General features: G+C 42.3%; 3 protein-coding genes across 5 annotated transcripts; 1 reads left to right on the top strand and 2 right to left on the bottom strand.

Annotated features, from left to right (window-relative positions):
- Window positions 1–1,099: 1,099 nt before the first annotated feature.
- Window positions 1,100–6,543, top strand: LOC123044208 (peroxisomal (S)-2-hydroxy-acid oxidase GLO4). 3 transcript variants are annotated; one of them, XM_044466881.1, is made up of 11 exons: window positions 1,100–1,318; window positions 3,407–3,554; window positions 3,644–3,768; window positions 3,861–3,907; window positions 3,991–4,068; window positions 4,153–4,277; window positions 4,967–5,027; window positions 5,162–5,245; window positions 5,602–5,671; window positions 5,790–5,890; window positions 6,004–6,543. In XM_044466881.1, the coding sequence occupies exons 2-11, from the start codon at window positions 3,409–3,411 to the stop codon at window positions 6,286–6,288; spliced, it is 1,122 nt and encodes a 373-aa protein (XP_044322816.1). In that variant the 5' UTR covers window positions 1,100–1,318; window positions 3,407–3,408; the 3' UTR covers window positions 6,289–6,543. The 3 variants fall into 3 exon arrangements, with proteins under 3 accessions (XP_044322816.1, XP_044322817.1, XP_044322818.1); XM_044466882.1 differs by having other exon boundaries at window positions 1,127–1,318; window positions 3,376–3,554; XM_044466883.1 differs by having other exon boundaries at window positions 1,155–1,318; window positions 5,183–5,245.
- Window positions 6,544–6,693: 150 nt separating this feature from the next.
- Window positions 6,694–10,398, bottom strand: LOC123044209 (DNA-directed RNA polymerases II, IV and V subunit 6A). Its single transcript, XM_044466884.1, has 6 exons — window positions 10,166–10,398; window positions 9,154–9,187; window positions 8,887–9,056; window positions 8,760–8,811; window positions 7,150–7,217; window positions 6,694–7,062 (listed from the first exon to the last, which is right to left on the bottom strand). Exons 1-6 carry the CDS (start codon window positions 10,198–10,200, stop codon window positions 6,993–6,995), a joined length of 429 nt encoding a protein of 142 aa, XP_044322819.1. The 5' UTR covers window positions 10,201–10,398; the 3' UTR covers window positions 6,694–6,992.
- Window positions 10,399–12,045: 1,647 nt separating this feature from the next.
- Window positions 12,046–14,516, bottom strand: LOC123044207 (40S ribosomal protein Sa-2). The gene is made up of 5 exons (XM_044466880.1): window positions 14,222–14,516; window positions 13,397–13,659; window positions 13,115–13,312; window positions 12,810–13,008; window positions 12,046–12,478 (listed from the first exon to the last, which is right to left on the bottom strand). The coding sequence occupies exons 1-5, from the start codon at window positions 14,361–14,363 to the stop codon at window positions 12,366–12,368; spliced, it is 915 nt and encodes a 304-aa protein (XP_044322815.1). The 5' UTR covers window positions 14,364–14,516; the 3' UTR covers window positions 12,046–12,365.
- Window positions 14,517–26,904: the final 12,388 nt, after the last annotated feature.

Below are 26,904 nucleotides of genomic sequence, written 5' to 3'. Positions count from 1 at the left end.
CGATTAATGCAGTGCACACAGTTTCGTCGAAGGGTCTCTTATTGTAGTGTCGCGTTAGCAGCATCCTGCAGTAGTGACAGCCTGAACTGTCAGCTTCATCCGTTCGGCAACAACCTAGGCAACATCCATGGTGTGGTCAGCAATGGCACAATTGATCCTACACCGTCCTAACAATCGCCCTAACAGATGAGGGGGGGTTTGTATGCTGCTTACTAGCTTCGGAGCCGACGAAGCGGGCGGGGGGGGGGGGGGGGAGGCATGGCTGAGACGAGGATGACCAGACGAAGCCTAAGAAGGGGAGAAGCAGTTGTTGCTGCCAGAGGGTGCTAATGTCGCTGTCGCTTGCGCAAATTTGAGTCACCGCCGTTGTCGGTGGTGCTGCCAGAGAGTGCTGATGCCGCTGCCGCTTGCGCAGATCTGAGTCACCGCCACTGCCAGTGCTGCCAGAGAGTGCTCATGTCGCTGCCGCTTGCGCAGATCTGAGTCACTGCCGCCGCCGATGCTAAGAACAGAGGAAGGGCTTGTCCTAGAGCTAGGGGTGAGCGAGTAAATGGGGTGAGGTTAGATTTCACGCCATCTCGCCTCCGCCGACTTTTTTCTCCCGACATCTTCACCCAATCCCCCCTGCACCGCGGCGTATGTCGTCCTACTTTTGCACCCGACTCAGACTGGCTCGCTGGAAATGGCCGGTTAGTGTTTCCAGTGAGTCAGCCTCTGAGTTGTTTTAAGTTTGGTACCGATGCGAATCATGCCTCCCAGTATGCAACTAAACAAGCTTTTTTTCTTACTGCTGAGGCCTAATTGGATTGTATGCAGGTAACCAAATGTAGGTTAACTCAATCTACCCTTTTCTAGCTCGCTCAAGTTGCTTCCCTGTGAGGACGTCAGCTCTATATTATTTCGCAAAAAAAAAACTCTATATATGAAAATCGAGCTGTATTTTATAGAAGTATCAGCATTGACAAACCGAGGAACTGTATTTACCAAAACAAATAAACCGAATGTGCAGAGTTTTTTTTTTCTTTTTCTTTTTGCGAATGGATGTGCAGAGTTACTTGAAGTTGACACTGATGAGATGAAATTTGCAAGATCGTGACTGCAATTTTCGTTCTCATCAGTGTAGAGCCAAGTGAGCCAACATCATCCTCTCCTTGTCCTTGCCTGTCTTCTGACATCATCACACTCACTCGATCACCCACTATCCTTCCGTTCCCAGCCAGCAGCTAGCATAGCAATCACTCCCCCTTCGCGATTTCATCCTCCCCGACATCTCCGATAGCTGCCCATCCCCCCCTAGAGTCGTCAATCTCTACTACAGGTATGGTGCTTGCTCTCGTACATCTCCACGCACGATCCCCTCCTTCAATTCGCTGTCTCGTACGGCCCCGCTCTCGCTCGATTTGCTGTCGATCTCCGGCTGATCGGCTGCTCTGCGAGACCCCGTGGGGGGCCTGGCAGATGAGACCGCCGTGTTCCTGTGGATCTTGAATGATCCCCGACTGTGAGGTGCAGTGAAATGATTGAAGTTGCGTCGGAGATTCAGTGCCGATTGTATGTCCTCCCGCTGTTTTCTTCTCAATTTGTCGCCAGACCCAGTCCCAGGGTCTTATCTTTAAGCTCAGTATAGGACACCTCCTTCCTATGATGTTCCAGTAAGCAGCAGGTCAAGTGTTCGACCTTGGGCCTCACAAGGTTTCTCACTGGTTGCCGCGGGCGAGCAGAGCGGACTGTTTGAGGTTTGCTCCTCCGATCATGAACAAACGCTTTGTACTTCCGAAGACGTATCCTCCTTAATCATGTCGATTAGCCCAGCCTTGATTTGAATGTGGCTCTGTGTTTTGTGCGTCTGGGTAGTGGGTAGTGAACTTTTGAATGTGTTCTGTGGTTTCAAGTGTTGAATGTTCGTATGAATTGGTGCTAAGCCGTAGCTCAGCCTATCCATTTTTGGAGACGTGGTAGAGGAGTCACATCAGGTGTGCAGTCACACTGTCAATGGACATTGTACTTGAATAGTTTGATCTGAAGCCATTTCAATCTGCCTTTTACTCTTCTATTTCCCCCATGTTGTCAGTGACCAACAGTAGGAACTCACTGTTTTGCCCCCATCAATTTGCATCTACCCTGAGACCGTACAAAAATCCTGACCACTTCGTATCGGTTCGGCCGTTTAGGCTTTATATATAAAAGCTGGGCGAAAGCCTGTTTCGAGGAGACTGAACAAAAATCAGTTATGATACGCATTCTTGCAGTAAAAACTTCTCTATGTAACTCCTAACTTCAAAACAGTGAAACTAGATTATAGAAATTGTTGACAAGTTGTAGTGCTCAATTATTGGCAAGTTTCTACACCTGAATGGATATTAAGTCAAATTTTGTGCCGCGAGTTTCTTCGGAGCTGTACCCCTGTTGCATTGCTTCTGTATATGTACCTTTCTATAAAATCTGCAGGATTAGAATTTTAACCATCTTGGCTGAGTCTGTTGTGATCAGATTATCTTCTTTAGAGAAGCTATGATTAGATTGTCAGTAAGCTTTTGTACCAAATTGAATAAATCAAGTTTGGCACTGCAAATGTTCGTCTGACGGCACTTTACTCCACAAATGGTATTTGCAGCGTGATTCAGATATTTTAGTTTACAAACATGTTTTATTAATACTGCTGCATCATCTTATCACTAGTATTTTGGCCTCACTCGCCTGGGTATCTTTTTTCAAATGCAATAGGCTGATATTCTTCTATGCTTCATGGCATAATCTTAAAAGAAAAAACTGTAAATTTCTTATAAATTCAACCTCCATCAGCAATCATACCCTTTTGGATTTGACGAGTTAATAGGAATCGAAACAAGAAAAAGAATGCTAAAAATAATTCTGCCCAAGGTCAACCAATGGAATATGGCAGGGGCCGTGGCCTTAAGGAGCTTGCCTATGCATGCTAGGCCTCCATTCCTACAATAGTCAGTGGTAGCAGTAGGGTTTTGGCTTTCTTCTTTCATACCCTTTAGGCTTATGTTGGTTTTTTCAGTTCTTTCTGGTTTTGCTGGTTTACGCATGTAAACTTTGCACCAATCTTGGCGTTCTTCTAATAAAAGACGCGTGTTCGAGAAAAAACAAATTGGCTCAAAGATCAGGGGAACCCAAGTGATAGGTTGTCTACTAAAAAAGAGAAGGGCAGCTCTGAAAGGTGGCCACTATGTATTTATAGTTCTTTCGGACATATATAGAGACTTCAATTTAAAGCTCTGTATATGTGTAAAAGATGTACTGGTTTGGTACTAAAGTACTGAAAAATAGTATGCATCTAGTTGGACAGTTGGTCATATGTAAAGAAAGATCTGAGCCGATGTATGGTTAAAATTCAGATATTTGCATCAGGTGAATGACCTCTAAACATTATATGTAGCAGAAATGGAGAATAATCTACCAGTCAATATTCGCGAGTATCAAGAACTCGCCAAGAAAGCACTGCCAAAGATGCACTATGATTATATCAATGGAGGAGCAGAGGATGAACACACATTGAGGGACAACATTGCAGCATATGGAAGAATTTTGTACTGTTCCTATACTGCCTCTTCTAGGTAAAATCTTCATTGACCTGGAGAGTTTGGACTTGAAGATTTTCTCGATGTGTATTCTGCAGGTTGCGACCTCGGGTTCTTGTAGATGTCAGCAACATAGACATGTCGATAAACTTATTGGGATATGACATGCCCTCGCCCATAATTGTTGCACCAACAGGATCACACAAATTGGCAAATCCAGAAGGTCTCATAGTTCAAAGCTTACTTTAGAATGTCAAAATATGACATCTAAACTCTGTAATATCTCTACATCTCTTGTTTCAATGCTAATTTCAGGGGAGGTGGCTACAGCAAGAGCTGCAGCATCATGTAATACCTTAATGGTTGGTGTCAACTGACAATTAATGATCTTTCAGTCGTGTTTCATCCGTCAATTGCTATACATGTTCATATTTGTCAAGTACAGGTGCTATCCTTCTCAGCCAGTTGCAAAATCGAGGAAGTTGCCTCCAGTTGTAATGCGATTCGTTTTTATCAGTTATATGTATGACATCTAGACTTCAAGCTCGATATAATTCCTTTCCTGATAATGTGATCTCTGATTTTGTTTTATTTAAAAACATTTTAGGTTTTTAAAAACAGGGATGTTTCAGCAACATTGGTGCGGCGGGCTGAGAGTCATGGATTCAAAGCAATTGTTTTAACAGTTGACACTCCTATGCTCGGTCGACGTGAAGCAGATATCAGAAATAAGTACAATTTTATCTTCAAAGTTCTTTTAAATATTTTGTACAACATTATGTTATTTTTCCTTCTACATATACTAACCTATTTTTTGTGGCAACTACGAGACAAGACAATATGCTTCTATTTAAAGATAGAATTTTTTTTGGCGGGTGAAAGATAGAGTTTATGTGTTAGGACTTTAATGTTCGCATATACTTTTATTAGCTCAATGTACTCTCTCCTTCCATCTATAGGGCCTAATGCGTTTTTCGAGGCTAACTTTGACCAAGTGTTAGAGCAATAATATATGACATGCAAGTTACACAAAGCATACCGTCAAATTCATACGTGAAAGGAGCTTCTAATAATATAATTTTCACATTATACATCTCATGTATTATTAATCTTATCAATAGTCAAAGGCGGTCTTGAAAGCCGCATTAGGCCCTATATAGATGGAAGGAGGGAGTATACCTGATCAATCTGAATGTTATTGTCATTATGTTTGTACCATCTTAATAATATTCTTTGTTCGAGAATACCAACTTAATAATATGATATAACTCGATTCGCTGCGGTTAAAATTTGATAAGCCTACAAATGTCTCATGCCTGAAATCGTACCTAAAAGATATTTATATGGCCTTTGAATGTTGTAAACAGACACCATGGCACAGAATTCTTATGTTTGGTTTGCTGATCTTATTGTTCATGCAGAATGGTTGCTCCTGCGAATGCAAACCTCGAAGGTTTGATGCCAATAGATGATCTTGATACTGTGAGTCAATGCCTGCTTGATGGAATATCTTACCTTGAGCATGTTTACTCGAGGATAATTTGTCCGTACTGGACAGATGAACAAAATAGTTTATGATGGATACTACATGAATTCATTTTTTTTCTTTTTGAAAGGCTCGTATTTCTCATCTGCAGACAGGCGGGTCGAAGCTTGAGAAGTATGCGCGCGACACTCTGGACCCGTCTTTATCATGGAAGGTACAGCAAAATTGGCACCCATATGGGCCAGTACTCCAATTTAAAGCTTTAGATCCTACAGCATGTGGGCCAGTACTCCATAAGTATATTCAACAGTAATTTCAAGGACAATTCTGCCACTCTGCACGACCCATCTTGAGGCACGCTATACATTCAAAGCCCTCTAGCAAGAACAGGGTTGCCTCTCAGTAGAGAACGTGCCTTACATATACAGGGAGACAGTAACCTTGAATTGCTCCAGTACTTGGCTGCTGCTGCTGCACTGATGTCCGAAAACAAGGAGCCAATCCTTCAGGGGCATAATGGAAGTTGGAACGTGAATTCTGACATTCTCTCTCCGGTAACCCTGTGTGTAGGACGTGGAGTGGCTGAAATCCATAACCAGCCTGCCCATTCTACTGAAGGGCATCGTGACCGCCGAGGACGGTAAGTCGGTAAACGCTGTTCGGGATCTTCACAGTCATTCAGAGGATAAATTTGTTGATCATCTTTTATCTTTTATACTACATGAAATGCTGAACAACCAGGGGGGGGGGGCAAACAGCCAGGAAAGCAGTGGAGGCCGGGGCAGCAGGCATCATCGTGTCCAACCACGGCGCTCGGCAGCTCGACTACGCGCCGGCCACCATATCCGCCCTCGAAGAGGTACACCGCACCATGCCCGTCGTCTTCCATTTTGTTCAAAGGGTGTGTGTGTGCAGTGCAGCATCACAAAGCACATTCTGAAGGCGGTGTATTGTGTGTGTGTGTGTGTGTAGGTAGTGAAGGCGGTGGTGGGGGCGGTCCCGGTGCTGGTGGACGGCGGAGTCCGGCGGGGGACCGACCTGCTCAAGGCGCTGGCGCTGGGTGCGCGGGCAGTCATGGTGGGGAGGCCGGTGCTGTACGGGCTGGCAGCGAGGGGCCAGGCGGGGGCGAAGCACGTGATCGAGATGCTCAACAGGGAGCTGGAGCTGGCCATGGCGCTCTGCGGCTGCCGGAGCGTTGCCGAGATCACCCGTGACCGCGTCCAGACCGAGGGCGACCGGTTCAGGTCGCTGCTCTGATGAGCGACGCGCAGCGGCAGTCGCATTACATACTGCATGCTGTGAAGGACACACTGCATGTGCCAGCGCCCGCATTGGTCATTCGAGATGCTGGTAGTAACTAGCTAAGGATCTGTAAAATGGAAAATTGGATTTGATGATTTGTGCAGCCCTGAGAACAAACTTTGCATTGTTTTGCTGAGAGAAGGATTTTATCCAAACACCCAGCATAAGTTGGATTTTATCCAAAGGATCGTATGAGGTTATTTCTTTTGAGTTCGTATAAGGTTTGAACGGGCGCTTGTATTTATCTGTTCCCAAAAACTTCTCACAGATCCAACCCTAGCACTCTGGTTGATCTATTCAAGTCATCTACTAGTAAACAATTGATCCATTACTACTACAAAACAATCTCTAAGGCTACACTGAGATAGAAATGCGAACACTGAATAATCAGCAGAACGTCCTGCACCACGCTCACAAAAGGAGGTTAGAGTAGGGTATTCATTCGCAACTTGTAGCTGCATGCAAGCAATGGTCCAAGCAAACTAACGCAACCACGCAATTGGTTTACAGTAGTAGCACAACACAATGGGCAGACATAGCCCACACATGTTACGGTAACATAACATTGTCGCGGCAGTTCAGTGCCAAAGATTGCATATAGCTACTAGGGCAAAGTTTAGTTGCAGCACGGAGCCTCCCATTCGAACAGTCTACCAGCTCTAGTCCCCGCCAACCTGACGCTTCCACGAGTCCTCCACAATGAGCTCGTCAACTCCCCAGTCCTCGTAGCTATTTCAAAACAAAGTAAAAAATGAGGCTATAGCACATAATAGCCAGCAAAGAGAGGTGATGATTGGCTTTTCCTTTAAATCTCACCTTCCATCAGGTAAGTAGCGCCTAATCGTGAAGGGGATCTTACGTGCTCTCAGTTCTTTCATGGCAATCTGAAGATGCACAAAGATCAGCGGAGCAGGCAATTCAATAACTAGAAATGAGTCAAGCGATGGTAATACTATGTTCTACAGTAAATGGGAGCAAAAACCATCCAAGTAGTGTTTGTAATGGACAATTGACAAACAAGGCCGAATTTCATTTCATTTACCCATTGCAAGAGCATTATTACTTCTCAAAATATCGACCATTTCATGGTTTTTCTGCTCTTACCTAAAACTATTCAGATTCTTTTTGTTTTGACAAAACAGAACATATATTGTAGAATGTGGTTTCAGAGAAAGGGGTAGAACCATATACTCCCTCCGTTCGGAATTACTTGTCTCGGAAATGGATGTATCTAGAACTAAAATACGTCTAGATACATCCATTTCTGCGACAAGTAATTCCGAACGGAGGGAGTAGGTGATTAAGGCCCTGTACAATGCAAGGTGCTTAGGGGAGGTGCTTAGAGAAATAAACCAGGCTCTCCTTAAGCATCGGTGCTTATTTGTACAGGATAGACGCTTAACTAAGCGTCTCTCCTGTAGAAATAGGCACCGGTGCTTCAGAAAAACTCGGTTTATTTTTCTAAGCACCTCCCTAAGCATCTCTCATTGTACAAGGCCTAACAAGGGCATCCTTTTGGTATAAAATGGTGTGAGTTAGTGGTTTACTACTTACAATCCCTGTTCATACAACTGGAGTAAATAAGAATCCTAACTATCTAGTAGCTACATGTACATAGGTACAATGACTAAACTAGATTCAGTAGACAAATAGAAACGCTTATTAACTTCTGTTATATCTAGCTCTATGCTTTATAAGGAAAACACATACTTACAAGGTAGACTAATACAGCAAGAAAATTTCCATAATTGCACATAAGAACATTTCCTTGTACTGGCATATTGAAACTTCAAACTAACAAGTGCCTAATTAGATGCAATATTACAAAGCAAGAATCCCAATAATTCAGTAGAACAATGAAAACACATCAGTAACTAGTTGGATTGCCGACCCCGTGATCCTAAGAGACTATACACTACCAATTATTTAACTATCAAACATATCTACGTTATCAAATTCATAAACATATAAATATTTCCAACAATGTTGGATATTCATTAGTTAGCATGGAGTAGTTCAATATAAAGTACTCCCTCCGTCCAGAAACAAGTGTTGCTCAAACGGATGTATCTAGCACTGAAATACATATAGATACATCCGTTTGAGCAACACTTATTTCCGGACAGAGGAAGTAGATTCCTAGATCACCACATCAGAATGTCAATCTTCTCATTGCAAAGCCTATTCATAAGTTTATATAGCTCCATATAAAGTAGATTCATAAATAAGCATGGCCGTTCTTATACCTGGTACACAGACTAATTCCACAGTATCAAGGCAATCAATCTCTACTTTAAAAGCAAATTTCCATCTAAACATACAACAAAACAAGTGGAACTAAAGAATGAAAGCAAACAGCCAAGGCTATCATCTAACTGGAAGCCAGCATTAAAAGCATATGTAAGCAACAAATTATACGACTTTACCTCAAGAGGATCAGTTTCACCCTCAAGCTCAACCATAACTGGGGCATTCATGCTACAAAAATCAATGGGTCAATTACTTCATTAAATGAACTCATTAACAGGAATGTGTACTCAGATATAAGTATACCTTATCTGCAAAGCACGTGTGCCAAGGATGCGTGCCCGCTCATACTTGGTCATATATTTTGTTGTATTGCGTGGACGGGCAGTCTTTTCCTGTTCCTTTTCTTCACCTTCACCCCCTACCACGTCATCAGGGGCATCCTCGTTGTTCTCAGGATCTTCTTCAACCCCTTCCTATTCAACAGTAATACATCAGTTATACTTAAATGAAGCTGCAAGATCTTCCTCTTAAGGATACCATCAGTATAGGAAAATAGTGACGGATCTGCACCTCAATATCAGCCTCTGGAGGCTCATCCTCGTACCTGCATAAGAAATGAGGAATTGTAACTCAAAATTCAATCAATGAAATAAACTCTGATAGGTACAATGGCATGAGAAGAGAAATAGAAGGATCAATATTGACCCCAAAGTAAGTGCGGAAAAAAATTATATGAGACAAATTATATGAGACCAGGTCTCATATAATTCGGGTGAGACCCACCCTGATGGATGACACGTGACATTCACAAATCACAAAGCATCTAATCTCTCCCCCCCTGATTTATATAAGACCTGGTCTCATAAAATTATTTTCCTATCTATAAATGGTAATTCTAAGCAACCATATATTTTTGTTTAAGCAATTAGACACATAGTGTCACTTGATGACAGTGGCATCCTGAAAAGATCAGACTTTGAGTACTTGACCAACTAATGCATTAATTCTTCACCACCAAATCACAAATGGAAGGCCGAGCTGAAATTTTTCATCCCAATTAGAAGCAAGACCTTACAGCTCCTGCTAACTTCGATGGGAGCATCAACAACTAATCTTTTAACTCAAACATTTGCCGCCTTGAAAAGTTGTATAGCCGCAATTCAGGGGCCCAATTTCCAAATCAGATGGAGACCAAAGCCTAAAGTCATGTCCCCTGGCCACCGGAGGACCTTGTATTTCACGATGTTGGCCAACTTGAAGACAAAATATTGCCCTGTCAGATGACAACCACGCGAGCCTATTACCCGTGAGAATCAGTGCGAACTCAAAATCAGCACCACGCGCTTTCGAAACCCAACCAACCATACCCAGGGCCTGATTCTCACCACTTACTTCCGTGCGGAGCGCAAAATCAATCATCAAGGGCCAAGTTTCTGCAACCCGAATGCTATCAAGAAACGAAGGGAACAGGATCGTCCTAACGAAGACGCTGCCTACCCAAACCCTAGCCTGGATTACCGTGATCACGAGAGAGAGAGAGAGAGAGAGAGAGAGAGAGAGAGAGAGAGAGAGAGAGACGAACCCCATGTCAACTTCATTATAGTCGTCGTCCGCCATGGCTGCCGCCGCCGAGCGCTCCGGTCGCTAGGGTTTCGCCGCGGGAGGAAGCCTCGGGCGTGGGGATTGTGGTGGGTGTTCGCCGACAGGTGGAAAGGGGAAGAAGTTATTAAGGAAGTACCCGATGCGGGCACGCGGCTGCCTCTACTTAATCGGGCTCTGGCTCGGGTTTGCGCCCACTGCAGGCCCAGGCTGATGATGGCCCGGCCCGGTTTTGCGCCCTCTCGTGCTTGTTGAGACCCAGAACGGATCGTAGGCAGCTCAATTTCGGAATTGCTCAAAAAACAAAAGCCAGCTCAATTGGCCAGGAGGATACCCCTAAAAAATGCCCAGGAGGATAATTCTCAAAAAATAAAACAGGATGATCTAACAACGAAAACAATCATATAAAATTATTAATTTATTATAAAATTTTACTCCCTTTTTTTGCATGGTAAAAATCTACTCCCTCTGTTCCTAAATACTATAACACTTTTTAGAGATTTCAATACGGACTACATACAGAGCAAAATGAGCGAATCTACACTCTAAAATATGTCTATGTGCGTCTGTATGTAGTCCCTATTAAAATCTCTAAAAGACTTATATTTTAAAACTGAGGGAGTACATGATGTATGGGAAAATGATAGGGTGGTCCAAACCGGTAGGAGCAGCAAGCGAAGAGTGGAGCGACATGACGGTGTGCCGTGCTCGGCTTCTTATCAGCTGCTGCCGTTATAAACTGGCATGTAGAATTGGGAGGGCGGTGGCGGCATGTTTCACCCGTGTTGAACGTTGCAAGGTGGACGAAGCAGATGAGTGTGTATGAGGTTGTAAAACTCATTCGAAATTTCCGTATAACTTTGTTCAGGTTCCAATATGTCTCAGGGCTTTAGAAGGCCAGAACTGAGCTCAAATCATCCTGGGCCCTCAGAAATCATCTAGGGGATGCTCGTACATTTTCCTCTGAGATGTACTAGAAGGCAAGGCCAAACCTCAACGGACAACCAATCCTTTATTGTCAACGGACAACCAATCCTTTATTGTAGGATAAATCTGTTTGATTAGAATTTGGACGCTGGATTCATGAACAAGAATTCCAGAGCTCGCTATCGATGCACCTTTTTATTTACGAGTACCTCTAAGATCACACGTCAAGACCTGCAAGAAGTCCGGTAGTGAATTCCTCCTTTGGTGGGCAAGTTGGAGTTGGGCGTGGATGGTGTTACAGAAGTGTTGTCAACGTAGTTTTTAGGCGCATCGGCAGTTGTGTTTGAGGGCACCAATGATCCAGAAGCACTCCTTATTTAAAATTTGAAAATTTGAAAATTCACTTCTTTATTTTATTAATTTAGGATCTGGAAGAAGTAGTTTTTCTTTTATCCATATCTTATTTGATTCATATTATAGGATACATATGAAATAATATCTACCGGAAATCAGAAGCTTGCAGAGTGAGAGGCGAAGGTTATTGCTGGGGATCTTTGGATTGCCAAACTTAAGTCATTTGCAAGCTTCAGAACATAGTAACGTGTTTACTCTGTTTTGTTTCTCTATAAACATTAGAAGGGCTGATGTTCTTCAACCCATTTCGCTGGGGTGCATGGCAAAACCAGCGTTTCTCTTAGAAATTTATGGGTTGGAAGCATTCGTGCTGCCGGCACGTTCCAGCACGTTCACAATTGTATGTCCCACAGCGAACATACACTAAAAATTAGAGCTTGTTTGTGTCCAAGCCAGGCACAGAGACGCACCGACCAATTTAGTGCTGCCTTCGAAATGCAACGATGATAGGAATTGATTTCTTGGGCACCACGCCTTGCAAGTTATGAGCAATATAGCCTCATAAAAAATGTAAGACATATCTACGGTATCACATGATCCGGGCTTTTATAACATTTCAAGAGAATCTGACCATACACTTGCTGGCAAAATGGAACTTCAAATAAAGCTATTCGATGAGAGGCAACAGAAGGCTGGGGCGATAACTCCCAACCCCTGCAAAGCCAAGAAGACAAAAATCGATTTCCATCTAACATAACTCAGTACTGTAAAAATTAAATCTACTTAACCAGCGTCTACCAACAAAGTACTGACGGGGCAAATAACACAGCCTTCACCCATAAACCGCGGCCGAACTCCTTCACTCCACAGTGCCGAGTAGCATAAACCTTGGGTCAAGTCCTTCACTCCCAGTTCGGAGTAGCAGCTGGTGCTGCTGCGGGTGCGGGAGCGCTGCCCTGTTCCCAGCCAGTAGGGGCAGGTGCTGGAACTGCATCCCATCCATCGGCAGCAGGAGCTGAAATTCAGAAATGTAATTTGAGTACAATTTGAACATTTCAGGCTAAAAAAATAGTCAAACTGATAGGCAGAGACAGAAAAAGAAAGGACAGAATAGCAAATGGCATCTGGTAAAAGGGTAGGATAAGAAATGGGGTATGAATTCAATGTGAACAAACTTGAAAACTTACTATCCCCAGATCAAGGAAAGACCATATAGAGATAAAATTATACTAGAATAAACTAGGACGGCAGGTTGATCTCAAATGTGGGCTGAAACTGAGACTAGAGGTTGTTCATAAAGTTCCAATCTAATTATGCAATTACAAAATAAGAATCTTCATTCAAACCTGGAGCACCAGTCCACTCGGCCCCAGCCGGGGCTTCGGCGGCAGCAGCTGGAGCTGCAGCTCCTGGCCATTCAGCACCCCAGGTATCCCCTGCTGGGGCAGTGTACTCTGCAACTGCAGCGTACTCAGGAGCACCCAAAGCTTCATCTTCCTCAAGCTCCTTAGCTTCCTCTGGGTCCCTGTAGAAGAACAGATCAACCTACAAAAGGGAAAACAGCATTCAGGAACAATTAGATGAAGAAAATATTGTATTAGTTCCATAACCAAACAATGACAAGCAGACTGCTTCGTATGTGAAAGCTAACCATGATTTCCCACTTGTGTCCTGGGAGAATGGTACCACGCATCTGCAGAACCATCCTGGCGAGCAGCCAAAATAGGCAACCAATGCTCTGCTTCCCCTTGTTGTTAGCAGGAATGCCAATATCAACGTAACGCATAGGAGAGTCAGTGTCGCAGAAGGCAATGGTGGGGATGTTTCCAAGTGCAGACTCCTTGATAGGCTGTATACAATCGAACAAAATGATTCATAAATGGCCCCATTTGACTAACAGAACATAATCCAGTAAAAAGAAATAGAAGTGTACCTGGTGATCAGTCCTGGGGTCGGTCAGGATAAGAAGGCGTGGCTCACTGAATGAAGTCTGCATCTGGTTGGTGAATGTACCAGGAGTGTGCCTGCCAGCAATGGCGTTAGCACCAGTGTACTGGGCAAACTTGAGGACAGCCCTCTGTCCATAGGGCCTAGCAGATTGCACAATGATGTCCTGAGGGTTTTCAATCGCAACAATGACCCGTGCGGCCATCTGAAGCTTCTCCCAGGTCTTGCCAAGGTTGATGATGTAAATGCCTGAAAAGAAGCACAAAAAGGCAACCTTGCTCACTTACAGTTCATCAAGGTAAAGTGATGAAAGAAACTGCTTACCCTGCACTAAAGCAGTTGGCACCACTTGACTAAGTTAACCACATGGATTACAGCATGTTAAATGACACCATTTGAAAATACAGTGATTCCAGACTCCATTGTGCACAAATTGTGATCACAACTGACAGTGGCAGGATCACATCGACACAACAGATTCTAGTACCCACTAAATCATCATGTTACATAAGATTCAACAGACATTATGCGGCTACAAACTGAACGAATCAGCAGCATCGATGAGAGGCTACTAAGAAATAATTTCGCACAGCATGTTCATATGATTCAACAAATCATTCCATCGCGCGCGTCCATAATTAAACAAGTAAGCGCTGTGACACAACCTAGCAACCATATGCACATGCCTAGATCCAAATAGAGTTGGATTTAACAGCAGCTTTCTCGTGCGCCGAGCGAAATCAACAGGAAGGACGGATCTACGATTTCTAAGACGGCGCTCGCTACCAGTGCAAAAGGATTCGTTAGGTACCGTCAGTGCGGCGCTTGTAGACGTAGCGCTCCATCTGGAAGTCGCAGTTCTTGGTGCCGAGGTGGACGTCGGCGGCGAGCATCATCTGGATGTCCTGCTCGCGCTGGGACAGCGCCCGGACGCCACCGCCTTCAGCCGCCATGGTGGGAGGTTAGGGTTTCGGACGCGAGCCCCGTGCGCGAGAGAGCGAAGGGGAAGAGGAGGCACGGGTGGTGGCGGCGGGAGAGGTCGCGACGGGTTGGGGACGGGACTACTTATACGGGCTGGCCCGTGTGTGGGATAAAACCCTAGCTCGGGCAGTTTTCCTTTCGCTCCCTGTGCCGTCCGGGCCTTTCTGTGGGGAAAAGGACCTATTTGCGTTTCTGAGGTTTCTGGGAGACCAGGACTAATTGAAAATTGAAACACAGGACAGGAAACAAATGTTGAAATAGAACAGATTGCAGGAATTTGATGTCATGTCTTGTACTCCCCCATAACATAGTTTGAAAAATATTCTTATATTATGGGGACGGATGAAGTACATTGCTAAAATAATCTAAAATGCATGAATGGTATAAACATGGTTGTTTGGATGCTCCATGGGATCCACGGGAATTTTGTAGATTGTTTTTTAGGACAGAGAAGAGGAGAGATAAAGACACATGATACATTGTACTTTCAAAATGTAAAGAGGTGTGAAAATATAAAGTTTGAGTGATGTTTAGAATCTTTCAAAATGTAAAATGAAGGAAAAAATTGTACGACTTTTCAAAGGTGGCACTACAACCCAGAGGATGACATAGGAAAATTTTCCATGACTATACGAACATGTAGCTTTTAGAGCATCTGGACACTAAACACATGGATTTTTTCTAAAACAAAAAACTTAGTGAACACCTATTCAGTTTTCCCATAAAATCTGCAATTCCAGGGGTGATTGTAGGAAACATTATTATCGTCAACCCATTGTTTCTTGCGAGCCACATTTATGCAGAGCATTGATATTGACGGGAAATGAATGCCTCGTCATTGTAGTTGAAGTCGTGGTACCATTCCTTAAGATAGCATAATTGCATACAAACATTGATGAACAAAACATTATGTGGTCATGTGGATTGTTAAGACGTGCACTTCAAGATGTGACAACATAATTTTGAGCAAATGTTTATAATCTTCCAAAACGCGAAGGAAAGGAAAGATTCTTGTACAATTTTCAAAGGTAGTCCTACAACCCAGAGGGCGTCATGGGGAAAATTTCCATGTAATCTCATTCCTATGAAAATCGTCTTAAATTCATTTATCCCAAATGGGGACTAGCCGTTTTTGATAATATAGGGACCCCCCCTCCCATTTTATTTAATGAAACTACCAACATTTATTTATTTAGGACAGTATAACTGAGCCAAATCCCAGCCCTCTCACGTCCTCTTCAAATCTGACCGTCCGTTTTAGTGATAGAGGCGTTTCTGGCCATCGGATCTAATGCTTATTACGAACTCCACCGCACGTTCAAATTCGCGGCCCAACTGTCCTAAAGGGCAGCTACTCCAGCAGAAAAATCTGACTACTGTCGTTTACTGGGCCTTTTGTGTCGGCCCATTAGGCAAAGACCAAGGGGATTGAACTAAATCGGGCGAAGAGACGAGGGACAGCCGAGGGAATGGCTCGATCCTACCGTCCCGACAGATGCGGGGATCGCGCAAGGGAATGGCTGCTCGATCCAGCCGCCGCGAGCGATGCGGGAATCTGGTCGCCGCGGGTGATGCGGGGATTGCTCGATCCAGCTGACACACGCGGACGATTCAGGCCGGCGCTTCGTTTGATCGAAACTGCTCCACCAAGGTTTGAAGGCGCAATCATTCTTCAGTTTCTCTTCACACATTCATGGTTGGTAATGTTCCGTCCTTTCCCCTGCTTTGGGCTAGAGGTGCGTGTATATATGCTGCCTCTCATTAGCAGTCTTCACTCACACCCTTTCCGCTCCGGCAGCAGACCATCCTTCAGCATGGTGCTCGATAGGCTTCCCTGTATTTCTTGTCAGTTAATGTGTGATCTTTCTCCCACCAAGCAATTACCTTATCCTGATGTCCTGTTATTCCAAAATAATAATATTACATACAGGTGATGTTCATGCAGGTTGTAGTCGACTGATTTGGTTGGACATTGGTACTGGCATTTTCTTAGTTCGGCTGCTCATAATCACCAATGGCTTGACAGGTAATTACTATCCTTTCGTGTCTTACCATCCATATTCTTATGCCACACTATTGCTTAGATTGTATGTTCCTGTGTTACTCATGCCATGGTGCTAATATGGAACAGGTTATTTAAAACAGTGTATTAGAATGTTCCAAAAACGTAGCCATGATGTCATAGAGGGAGGGAAAGCCAAATATCTTCTGCTTCTTCTATCCATAAACGAGCAAAGCCGAACAATCCTGTGGATAATTTCTTTCCTAATTACACAAGCGACATCCAGGGGAAAATCATGTTGCCTGTGTTAAATACAGAAAACATGAAATTTGTACACAATCAGGGCCATTGCATGATGCCACTGGCTGGATACAATTGCCTCGCCATTCTTACTCTTGCAGCAAATCCTCCAGCGGTATGGTTCTCGGCTAAGGTTTCCCTCTATTCACATTTTTACCTTCATTGTGATTTTTCTTTAATGCAATTTCTACCGTGTGCCCGTTTGGTGATGCTTCTGTGTAACTCTCTACTTTAGTTTTGGCATGGCTAGATCTTTAGAAAGATATACATCTTTGTTGATTATTGAAGGTCAGGTGTTTGTCAAATTGGTTCTTTGCCATCCATGGTGTTTTTGTCTGGCTTGGCCATATGTTAATTGGTGAACTTTATAATTATTAATATATACCGATAAATGTTGCAAGTTTATTCATTCAGTGGGATCATGAGGTCAGGACATAGAGTCCTGCAGCAAAATATGAAAAAACCTAATTAGAGTAACATAATTATATTTTACAAAGCAAAGCACTTCTAGAAAGCTTGTGATATGAAGCTGTCCCATGATTCTTCATATGTTGTTTCTATCCCATATCAATAAAATATGGATGCTCTGTTTCATACTCTTTAGCTTATTAGTAATTCTTCAAGAAAACACATGCACATAACTACATATTTTATGGATTATTTGGAGTGACATATTTTCATTACTGCTGTCAATTCACTCTATAGTAGTGCCATTTCATTTAATAATGTGTTAGTCGTTACACTTACATATTTTAAACGGGAGTCTTTCCCCAATTACGTTTCCCTCACAACATTGTTGAGAGCGTCGGAGAAGGCGGTACCATTCCTGCCAATGTAAACTGGCTAGTGCAAGGAGTGTGCTCGATGTAACCTCTGTGACCTCCTCAGGATCAATGTCAACCAGGGTATGCTGATCGACTATGTGCCATCCCACTTCACCATCAGCAGGAACCAATATTCGTCTTCGTCCGGACCTCAACCTTCAGTTATTGTTCTAATGCCGTTATTTCTCAATGAGACACCATATTCAGATTCAGAATGCCTTGTGAAACCAAAGGGTTCAACGGTGTTGATTTTTGGCCTTGGAGTTGTAAGCCTTGTTGTATGTGACATGTGATATTTTATAGAGAGAATTTCTTATTTGGTCCTTTCTTAAATTTTGATTCCCTATTTGGCCCAAAATAAATTTTTCTTTCCTATTTGACACCTAAAATAATTTTAATTCCTTATATGACATTTTTATCCATTTTAGGCACTAATCAGGTTAAGTGTGATGTGAAAAGACCATTTTACCCTTAGTGCATTGTGTAAAATCTTGGATGTAGTTAAAAAGCAATCGGTTTCCCCGTGTTTTAGGGATGTTCAACAGATACTGCGCATGCATATGTATGCTCCAATATTTTGTTTCTTATGTAAATTGATATGTGCGTGTAAAAGCCATACAATAGACCCGTAGAACTTGTACTAGCTGTAGCCTGTAATACAGCCGAGTACTTTCCGGCGAGATGCACTACGAGCTAGCCGCGGCTGATTACTTTCCGGCCGTCGGGAGACTCGCGTGCTAGTACGAACAGCTGGATCGATTTGCACCAGATGCATTTGGACCCTTGCACGTACTAAGTACAAATCGCACACTCGGCTGTAGCCTTGTTTTTCTATTTGGATTTGGATGTTCTACAAGCCAGGCCGAAAGGGAAGTAGGAAATTGGTAGCAGACCGACTGTGAGCTTGTTGGCTTTGACTGGGGCTGCACGCACATCCTGCTGCTTTTTAAGATCGAGCCAGCCAGCCAGCGAATTAAACGGAATGGTTGTTTCGTGATTTTCCTCCGATCGGGGCCCCTTTGCACAGCTCGCACCCCCTCCTCAACGGGCATGGCCACAGAAGCGTGTCGCTCTCATTAATCTCTTCATTGTCTTTTTGTCACGGTATACAAGTTATCATATCTATATACTAGCAGTATATAACTAGCCTATATAGGATTTAGTAGTAGTATGTGACTGTGTTTGGAACGTGTAACCTACTTCAGGACGAACGCACATACCAGATTACCTAAGACAAAATATTGGAGCATACATATACATATGCAGCATCCTTTGAACATACCTAAAACATGGGTGAATTGATTGCTCTTTTACTTCATCCTCGACAGTTAAAAATGCATTAGGGGCAAAATGGTCTTTTCACCACACATTTAACACTATTAGTGTCTAAAATGAACGAAAGTGTCATATAAGGTACAAAAATTAATTTAGGTGTCAAATAGGGAAGAAAAATTATTTTGAGCCAAATAAGGAAGCAAATTTTAAGAAAGGGCCAAATAAGGAATTCTCTCTATTTTATATTACACAATATACTATTGCAGGTTTAGAAGAACTATTCCCTATGACCATCACTTTTATGTTCTTTTCACATGATCAGGCTATGGAAGTGGCCACGATGGCTAGGGCATCAAGTATTATCAGGGTGGACTTGAACCCTGCAAAATATGTACACGTTACAGTCTATTGTTATCTTCAGAAAGAAAAAAGAATGATTTCTGGTAAATGTTAATGGACACACACTGAACTTCAGCAAAAAAAAAGCCAGCTAAGAAATTTGGCTGCACCGTTTTTGTAAACCCAAAGGATCACATTTCAAGCAATAGTTATGTTAAGTTCTCTGCCTAAGGATACATTAATCCCTTAATTTGTTAATGTGATGCAAGATTGTATCAAATGCTCGCAATTGAATTTGCTCCTGGTGCTTGTCGAGATGACAAACAGTGGAGGCAACAGAGCCGTGGATTGTACTTGCTACATCCACGCCATGATATCTGCCTTTGAATGCGTTCATGATGTATGTTCTCTGTACACTTGTAATTTGATCATTGTGAGCATTGATGTGTCTTCTGCTTTAAACTGAGTCATGAAGTCTAAGTGCAGGGGTGAGGCGTGGTCAGGCTGGTGGGCGCCCCGCAGGAGGCAGCGTTCAATACCCACCCAATGAACTTCATCAATGAGAAGACCCTCTCAACACTCGCCAATAGCCAGCAGTCTTTAGTTACCGTGTACATGAACATTTTGCACAGTAATGGTTTGTAGTTTCTTTGTTTTTTGTTTGCACGTCAGCTTCTTTGTTAATGTCAATGTTTTTTTATTTTTTGAACTGAATATAGGCGTCTCCATTGCGCATTGCAAATCAGTTCTGATGTTCTGTCATCTTTTTGTTTGCATAAAGCCATCCAAGTCAAAATTTGGTAGGCCTAAACACTAAGAAGATCTTGACATGCATGATTTTGACAAAAAAAATACTAGCCTCCTGCAAATGGCCTTTGGTCTATTATAATGACCATCTTATGCTACAAATGCACAAAAAAAATCAAAATCCTGTATAGTATATACTACAACTGCTTTAATTTTCAGGTAAAATAATTTTGTACATAATTACATATAGTTAACTTTGAAACAAGATGCCTACACATTGTTGCATCTATACTTTAACATTCAGTGTTAAAAAAGACGGGCGCAGCAACGCGCGCCATCGATGATCTAGTTTTATAGCATGACTATACAAACATGTAGCTTTTAGAGCATTTGGATGCTAAACACATGTATTTTATTTTAGAAAACTCAACGAAAAAACATTCAGTATGACCATAAGTATGCAATTCTAGGGATGATTGTAGGAAACGTGATTATCGTCAAGCCATTGCTTCTTGTGAGAGTCACTTTTATGCAGAGCATTGATATTGGCCGGAAATGAATGCCTTGTCATCATAGTTGAACTCGTGCTCCTATTTTATAAGATAGCATAATTGCACACAAACACCAATGAAAAAAACATTACGTAGTCATGTGGATTGTTAAGACATGCACTTAAAGATGTGAAAACATAAAGTTTGTGCATATGTTTAGAATATTCCAATGTGCGAAGGGAAGGAAATATTCTTGTAGAATTTTTCAAATGTAGTCCTACGACCCAGAGGACATAGTAGGAAAAAATTCATGTAATTTCATTCCTATGAAAATTCTCTTAAATTCATTTATCCCAGATGGGGACTAGACATATTTATATATCACCCCACCCCACCCCCACACATACACATTTTCGTTAATGAAACCACCAACCTTTTACAACATGACTATGCAAACATATAGCTTTTAGAGCGTTTGGACGGTGAACACATGGAATTTATTTAAGAAAACTCGGTGAAAGCCTATTTCATTTTGACCATAATTATGCAATTCTAGGGATAATTGCAGGAAGCATGATTATTGTCAAGCCATAGTTTCTTGTGAGGGTCACTTTTTTGTAGAGCATTGACATTGGCCGGAAATGAATGCATCGTCATCATACAAGTTGTGGTGCTATTTTATAAGGTATCATAATTGCAGACAAACACTCATGAAAAACATTAAGTAATTACATGGATTAATAAGACGTGCACTTAAAGGTGTGAAAAGATGTTTGAGCAAATGTTTACATTCTTCCAAAATGTGAAGGAAAGGAAAGAGTCTTGTACAACTTTCCACAGGTAGTCCAACAACACAGAGTACGTCATAGGAAATTTTTCCATGTACTTTCCTTCCTACGAAATTCCCCCTAAATTCATTTGTTCAAAATGGGCCCCTAGTCGTTTCTAAAAATATAGGGTGACCCCCCCCCCCCCCCCGGTTAATGAACGTTAAACACATGGATTTTATTTTAAAAAAACTCAATGAAAACCTATTCAATTTGACCATAAGTATGCAATTCCAGGATGATTGTAGGAAACATGATTATTTTAGAGCATTGGTATTGACGGGAAACAAATGCCTCGTCATCGTAGATGAAATAGTGATGGTAAGACAACATAATTGAAGACAACACACCGATGAAAAAAACATTACGTAGGTATATAGATTGTTAACACATGCACTTATAGAACTATGTAAATAAACAACCAAATCAGGTGGTGCTTGACTAATCTTATTGACAATTATTGACGGAGACACATTGTGCTATGCTAACTAAATATGCAACCTCAATCAAGCAATGCCTGAAGAGAAGTGGTGGAGTGAACACAAAAATGAAACAACTTTTATTTAGCGTAACTATAACAACTTATTTTAATTGAAAAACTGGAACAACCTTAGTCCAAACATAGTGTTTAGAGAAAACACTAAAATGACCCCTTTGAAAGTCAACGAGCCATGCCTGGCATTTCGGACACTACCCAAGTACAAGTAGCTCAGATACTTCGATGCACGTCTACATATCGCCCAACGTGAGTTGGATCATAGTGTCCAGTTGGGCCGGCCCAAATTTACTTCATTCATTTTTTGGTTTTTTCTTTTGATCATATTTCAAAGAAATTTAAAACACCTATATTCCAAAATAAGAATAAAAAAATTTGAAAAATGCTAACGAAATGTACAAAAATTGTTAAGAGTTTTCAAAATTGTTGATAGAGTTAAAACAATGTTTGTGACATTTGAAAAATGTTCGCTAGATTTCATATGTGTGTGTGTGTGTGTGTGTGTGTGTGTGTGACATTTTCTTAAAAAATTATACAATGTAAAAAATGTTTGCATGATTCAAAAAAATGTACGTTACATTAAAAAACTGTTCATGACTTTTTTCAAAAAATTATATGCAATCTACAAAAATGTTCTCATAGTTTTAAAAGGTCCAACCTATACTTGAAATATGTTTAACATGTATTAAAAATGTTAATATATGTATTTAGATAAAATGTTAATCATGTATAAACCCTAAGAAACCGGTGAAGAAACCTGGAACACAATCCAAAAGAAACAAAATCAATACAGAAAACCAAAATAAGGAAGAGGGGAAAGTGTATAAAACACAAAAAAATATAATAACAAAAACATAAAGAAAAACACAGGAAGGAGAAAACAATCATTAGAAACCGAAAAACCTGATGAAAACCATAACGCTTTGTTTGGATGTTGATACCCGGGGCCATGGAATTGAATTGGCCCCAATATCAAATCTCCCTTACTTTGATATTGACATTGAACCCAAATTCTGCTGTTTGGATGCGCACAGAATTGCCACTTGGAATTCTAATGACATGCTCAATTCTGAAGCTTGTTTGGATGGTAATTCTCTACATTGGAATTGACCAGTTGTCATATGATAAAAAATGTTAGAAAACGTTGCATGGAAAACAAAAAAAATTACACGCACACGCAAGATCTATCCATGAAGATGCATAGCAACGAAAGGGGAGAGTGTGTCCACGTACCACCGTAGACCGTAAGCGGAAGCGTTTAGTAACGCGGTTGATGTAGTCTAACTTCCGACCAAACGAGTACCAAACGTACGATACCTCCGCGTTCAGCACACGTTCAGCTCGGTGACGTCCTCGCCTTCTTGATCCACCAAGACGGCGAAGTAGTGGATGAGTTCCGGCAACACAACAACATGATGACGATGATGGTGAAGCTATCTCCGCAGGGCTTCGCCTAAGCACTACGAAAATATAACCGAGGGACGAAACTGTGGAGGGGGGCGCACACGGCTAAGCAATTGTCGTGGGTTTTTGTGGTGCCCCCTCCCACATATATATAGGTGGGGGGAGAGGGAGGAGCAGCCAAGGAGGCGCCCCAAGTAGGTCGGATCCTATTTGGGGTCCTTCCCTAGTGGCGCCCCCTTACCATATTTGCCGGAGGGGAAAGGAAAGGGGGAGAGGAAAGGAAAGGGGAGGCCGACTCCCCCCTGTCCTTCTCTCGCCAAGGGCTGCGGCCTAGAAGGGACGCGCTAGCCCCTTGTGGGCCGGTGTGACCCCCCCCCCTTTGGCCCACATGGCCCACTAACCTCCCGGGGTGTCCGGAACCCCTTCCGATAACCCAATTTCTACCTGGTACATCTCGAAACTCTTTCGGTGTCCAAATATCATCGTCTTATATATCAATCTTTACATCCGGACCATTTCGGAGCTCCTTGTCATGTCCGTGATCTCATCCGGGACTCCGAACAACATTCCGTCACCAAATCATGTAACTCATATAACACTATATCGTCAATGAACATTAAGTGTGCGGATCCTAGGGTTCAAGAACTATGTAGACATGACTGAGACACCTCTCCGGTCAATAACCAATAGCAGAACCTAAATGCTCATATTGGATCTTACATATTCTACGAAGATCTTTATCAGTCAAACCTTATGGCAACATATGTAATCCCCTTTGTCTATCGATATGTTACTTGCCCGAGATTCGATCATTGGTATCTTCATACCTAGTTCAATCTCATTACCGGCAAGTCTCTTTACTCGTTCCATAATACGGCATCTTGCAACTAACTTCTTAGTCACTATGCTTACAAGGCTTCTTATGATGTGTATCACCGAGAGGGCCCAGAGATACCTCTCCGATACTCGAAGTGACAAATCCTAATCTCGGTCTATGCCAACTCGAAGAGATACCTCTCGATACTCGAAGTATCCGGGAGTTGCATAATCTCATAGTTGAAGGAATATGTATTTGACATTAAGAAAGCAATAGCAATGAACTTAACGATCAATATGCTAAGCTAACAGATGGGTCTTTTCCATTGATGACCCACAAGTATAGTGGATCAATCGTAGTCTTTCGATAAGAGTGTCAAACCCAATGAGGAGTAGAAGGAAATGACAAGCGGTTTTCAGCAAGGTATTCTCTGCGTAAGGATTAGCTAACAGTTGTTCTATCATACCCGAAGGAATTTCATAACCAATATTTTCAGTAGGTGCAGTAGGTTGAGGGGCAACTAATTGTGGTTTCGGTCAAGGTGAAGATACCCCGAACAAACCCCTCAAAGGATTGTTCTCCATAGTAACAAGTGACAATAAATTTCAGCATGTAGTAATAATTTTTCCTTGCTGATTTCCACTTACCAAGAGCGCTTCACTCCCCGGCAACGGCGCCAGAAAAGAGCCTTGATGACCCACAAGTATAGGGGATCAATCGTAGTCCTTTCGATAAGTAAGAGTGTCAAACCCAATGAGGAGCAGAAGGAAATGATAAGCGGCTTTCAGCAAGGTATTCTCTGCAAGCACTGAAGTTATAAGTAATGAGTAGTTTGATAGCAAGATAATTTGTAACGAGCAAGTAACAATAACGGTAACAAAAGTACAGCAAGGTAGCCCAATCCTTTTGAGGCAAAGGACAGGCCAAAACAGTCTCTTATGATAAGCAAAACGTTCTTGAGGGTACACAGGAATTTCATCTAGTCACTTTCATCATGTTGGTTTGATTCGTGTTCACTACTTTGATAATTTGATATATGGGTGGACCGGTGCTTAGGTGATGTTCTTACTTGAACAAACCTCCTACTTATGATTAACCCCCTCGCAAGCATCCACAACTACGAGATAAGTATTAAGATAAAATCTAACCATAACATTAAACTTTTGGATCCAAATCAATCCCTTACGAAGTAGCGCATAAAACTAGGGTTTAAGCTTCTGTCACTATTGCAACCCATCATCTAATAACTACTCCACAATGCATTCCCTTAGGCCCTAATATTCTTATTTTGAGCACTCCACCAAGATGTATTTGACATGGAAGAGTAACCCATGACCCTAACAGATTGTGCATTTGCAGTCTAGAGCAAATTTTAACAATGCACAAATTTAGGGGGGAGCTCTTACTTATCACATACTTCTAAAAGCGACAATGTACTTCATTCTTATTATCATTTATCGAAGCTTTGATCTATATGTTGTCATCAATTACCAAAAAGGGGGAGATTGAAAGTGCAACTAATCCCTAGGTGGTTTTGGTAATTCTTAACAACATATAGTTCATTGAACTAATGCTATTTCAAGATAATCATTTCAGAAAGTTCAATGTTTGGCATGGCATGGTCTAGAGATGTGGACCCCTCAAAATGCAAAGGACATATATTGGCAACAAGCTCAAGACTCTACATTTTTATTTTAGTGATCCAAGATCACATTGAGTCCATAGGAAAACCAATACTATTAAAAGGGGATGAGGTGTTGCTTAATGGGTTACTTGCTCAAAATGCTTTGTGATGTGCTCCAAAACCCTCAACCACTTTCTCACATCAACATATGTCCCAAACCCAAAACTCAAATTTGGCCCCACCGATTTGATCTATTCGGCGCCACCGAGTTTCACTTGACATAGCCACTGCCGCAACCCTAGTTACTTTGGTCTCACTAAGAATGGATTGCAAACTCTCTGTTTCCTTTTTATAACTTTTCGGTCTCATCGAAAGAGCAAATCGGTCCCACCGAGTCTGCATTGCAAATTCCCTATTTCCTTTTCGTAACACTTCGGTCCCACCGAGTTTGCCTGACTAACCCTTTATGTACCTATTGCTGAAATCAGGCCCACCGAGTTTATGCGATCGGTCACATCGAGATTACGTTATGCCCTAACCCTAACATATAGGTACCACCGAGATGACTATATCGGTCCCACCGAAAATCCTAACATTCACATTTTGAACTAAATCGGTCTGACCGAGTTTGCTGATTCGGTCCCACCGAGTTTGGGAATTTGTGTGTAACAGTTAGATTTAGTGTGGAGGCTATATATACCCCTCCACCCACTCTTCATTCGTGGAGAGAGCCATCAGAATAAACCTACACTTCCACTACACATTTTCTGAGAGAGAACCACCTACTCATGTGTTGAGGCCAAGATATTCCAGTCCTACCATATGAATCTTGATCTCTAGCCTTCCCCAAGTTTCTTTCCACTCAAATCATCTTTCCACCATAGGCAAAACTGTGTGAGAGAGAGTTGAGTGTTGGGGAGACTATCATTTGAAGCACAAGAGCAAGGAGTTCATCAACAACACACCATCTATTACCTTTTGGAGAGTGGTGTCTCCTAGATTGGTTAGGTGTCACTTGGGAGCCTCTGTCAAGATTGTGGAGTTGAACCAAGGAGTTTGTAAGGGCAAGAAGTTCGCCTACTTCATGAAGATCTACCCTAGTGAGGCAAGTCCTTCGTGGGAGATGGCCATGATGGGATATACAAGGTTGCTTCTTTGTGGACCCTTCGTGGGCGGAGCCCTCCGTGGACTCGCGCAACCGTTACCCTCCGTGGGTCAAAGTCTCCATCAACGTGGATGTACGATAGCACCACCTATCATAACCACGCCAAAAACATCCGTGTCTCCAATTGTGTTTGCACACTCCAATCCCATCCCTTTACTTTCTTGCAAGTTGCATGCTTTACTTTCCGCTGCTCATATACTCT

This window comes from Triticum aestivum, chromosome 2B (assembly GCF_018294505.1).
Source record: "Triticum aestivum cultivar Chinese Spring chromosome 2B, IWGSC CS RefSeq v2.1, whole genome shotgun sequence".
Taxonomy (NCBI): Eukaryota; Viridiplantae; Streptophyta; class Magnoliopsida; order Poales; family Poaceae; genus Triticum; species Triticum aestivum.
Note: the sequence above shows the minus strand (reverse complement) of the source record. Positions and strands in the feature narration are given on the sequence as shown.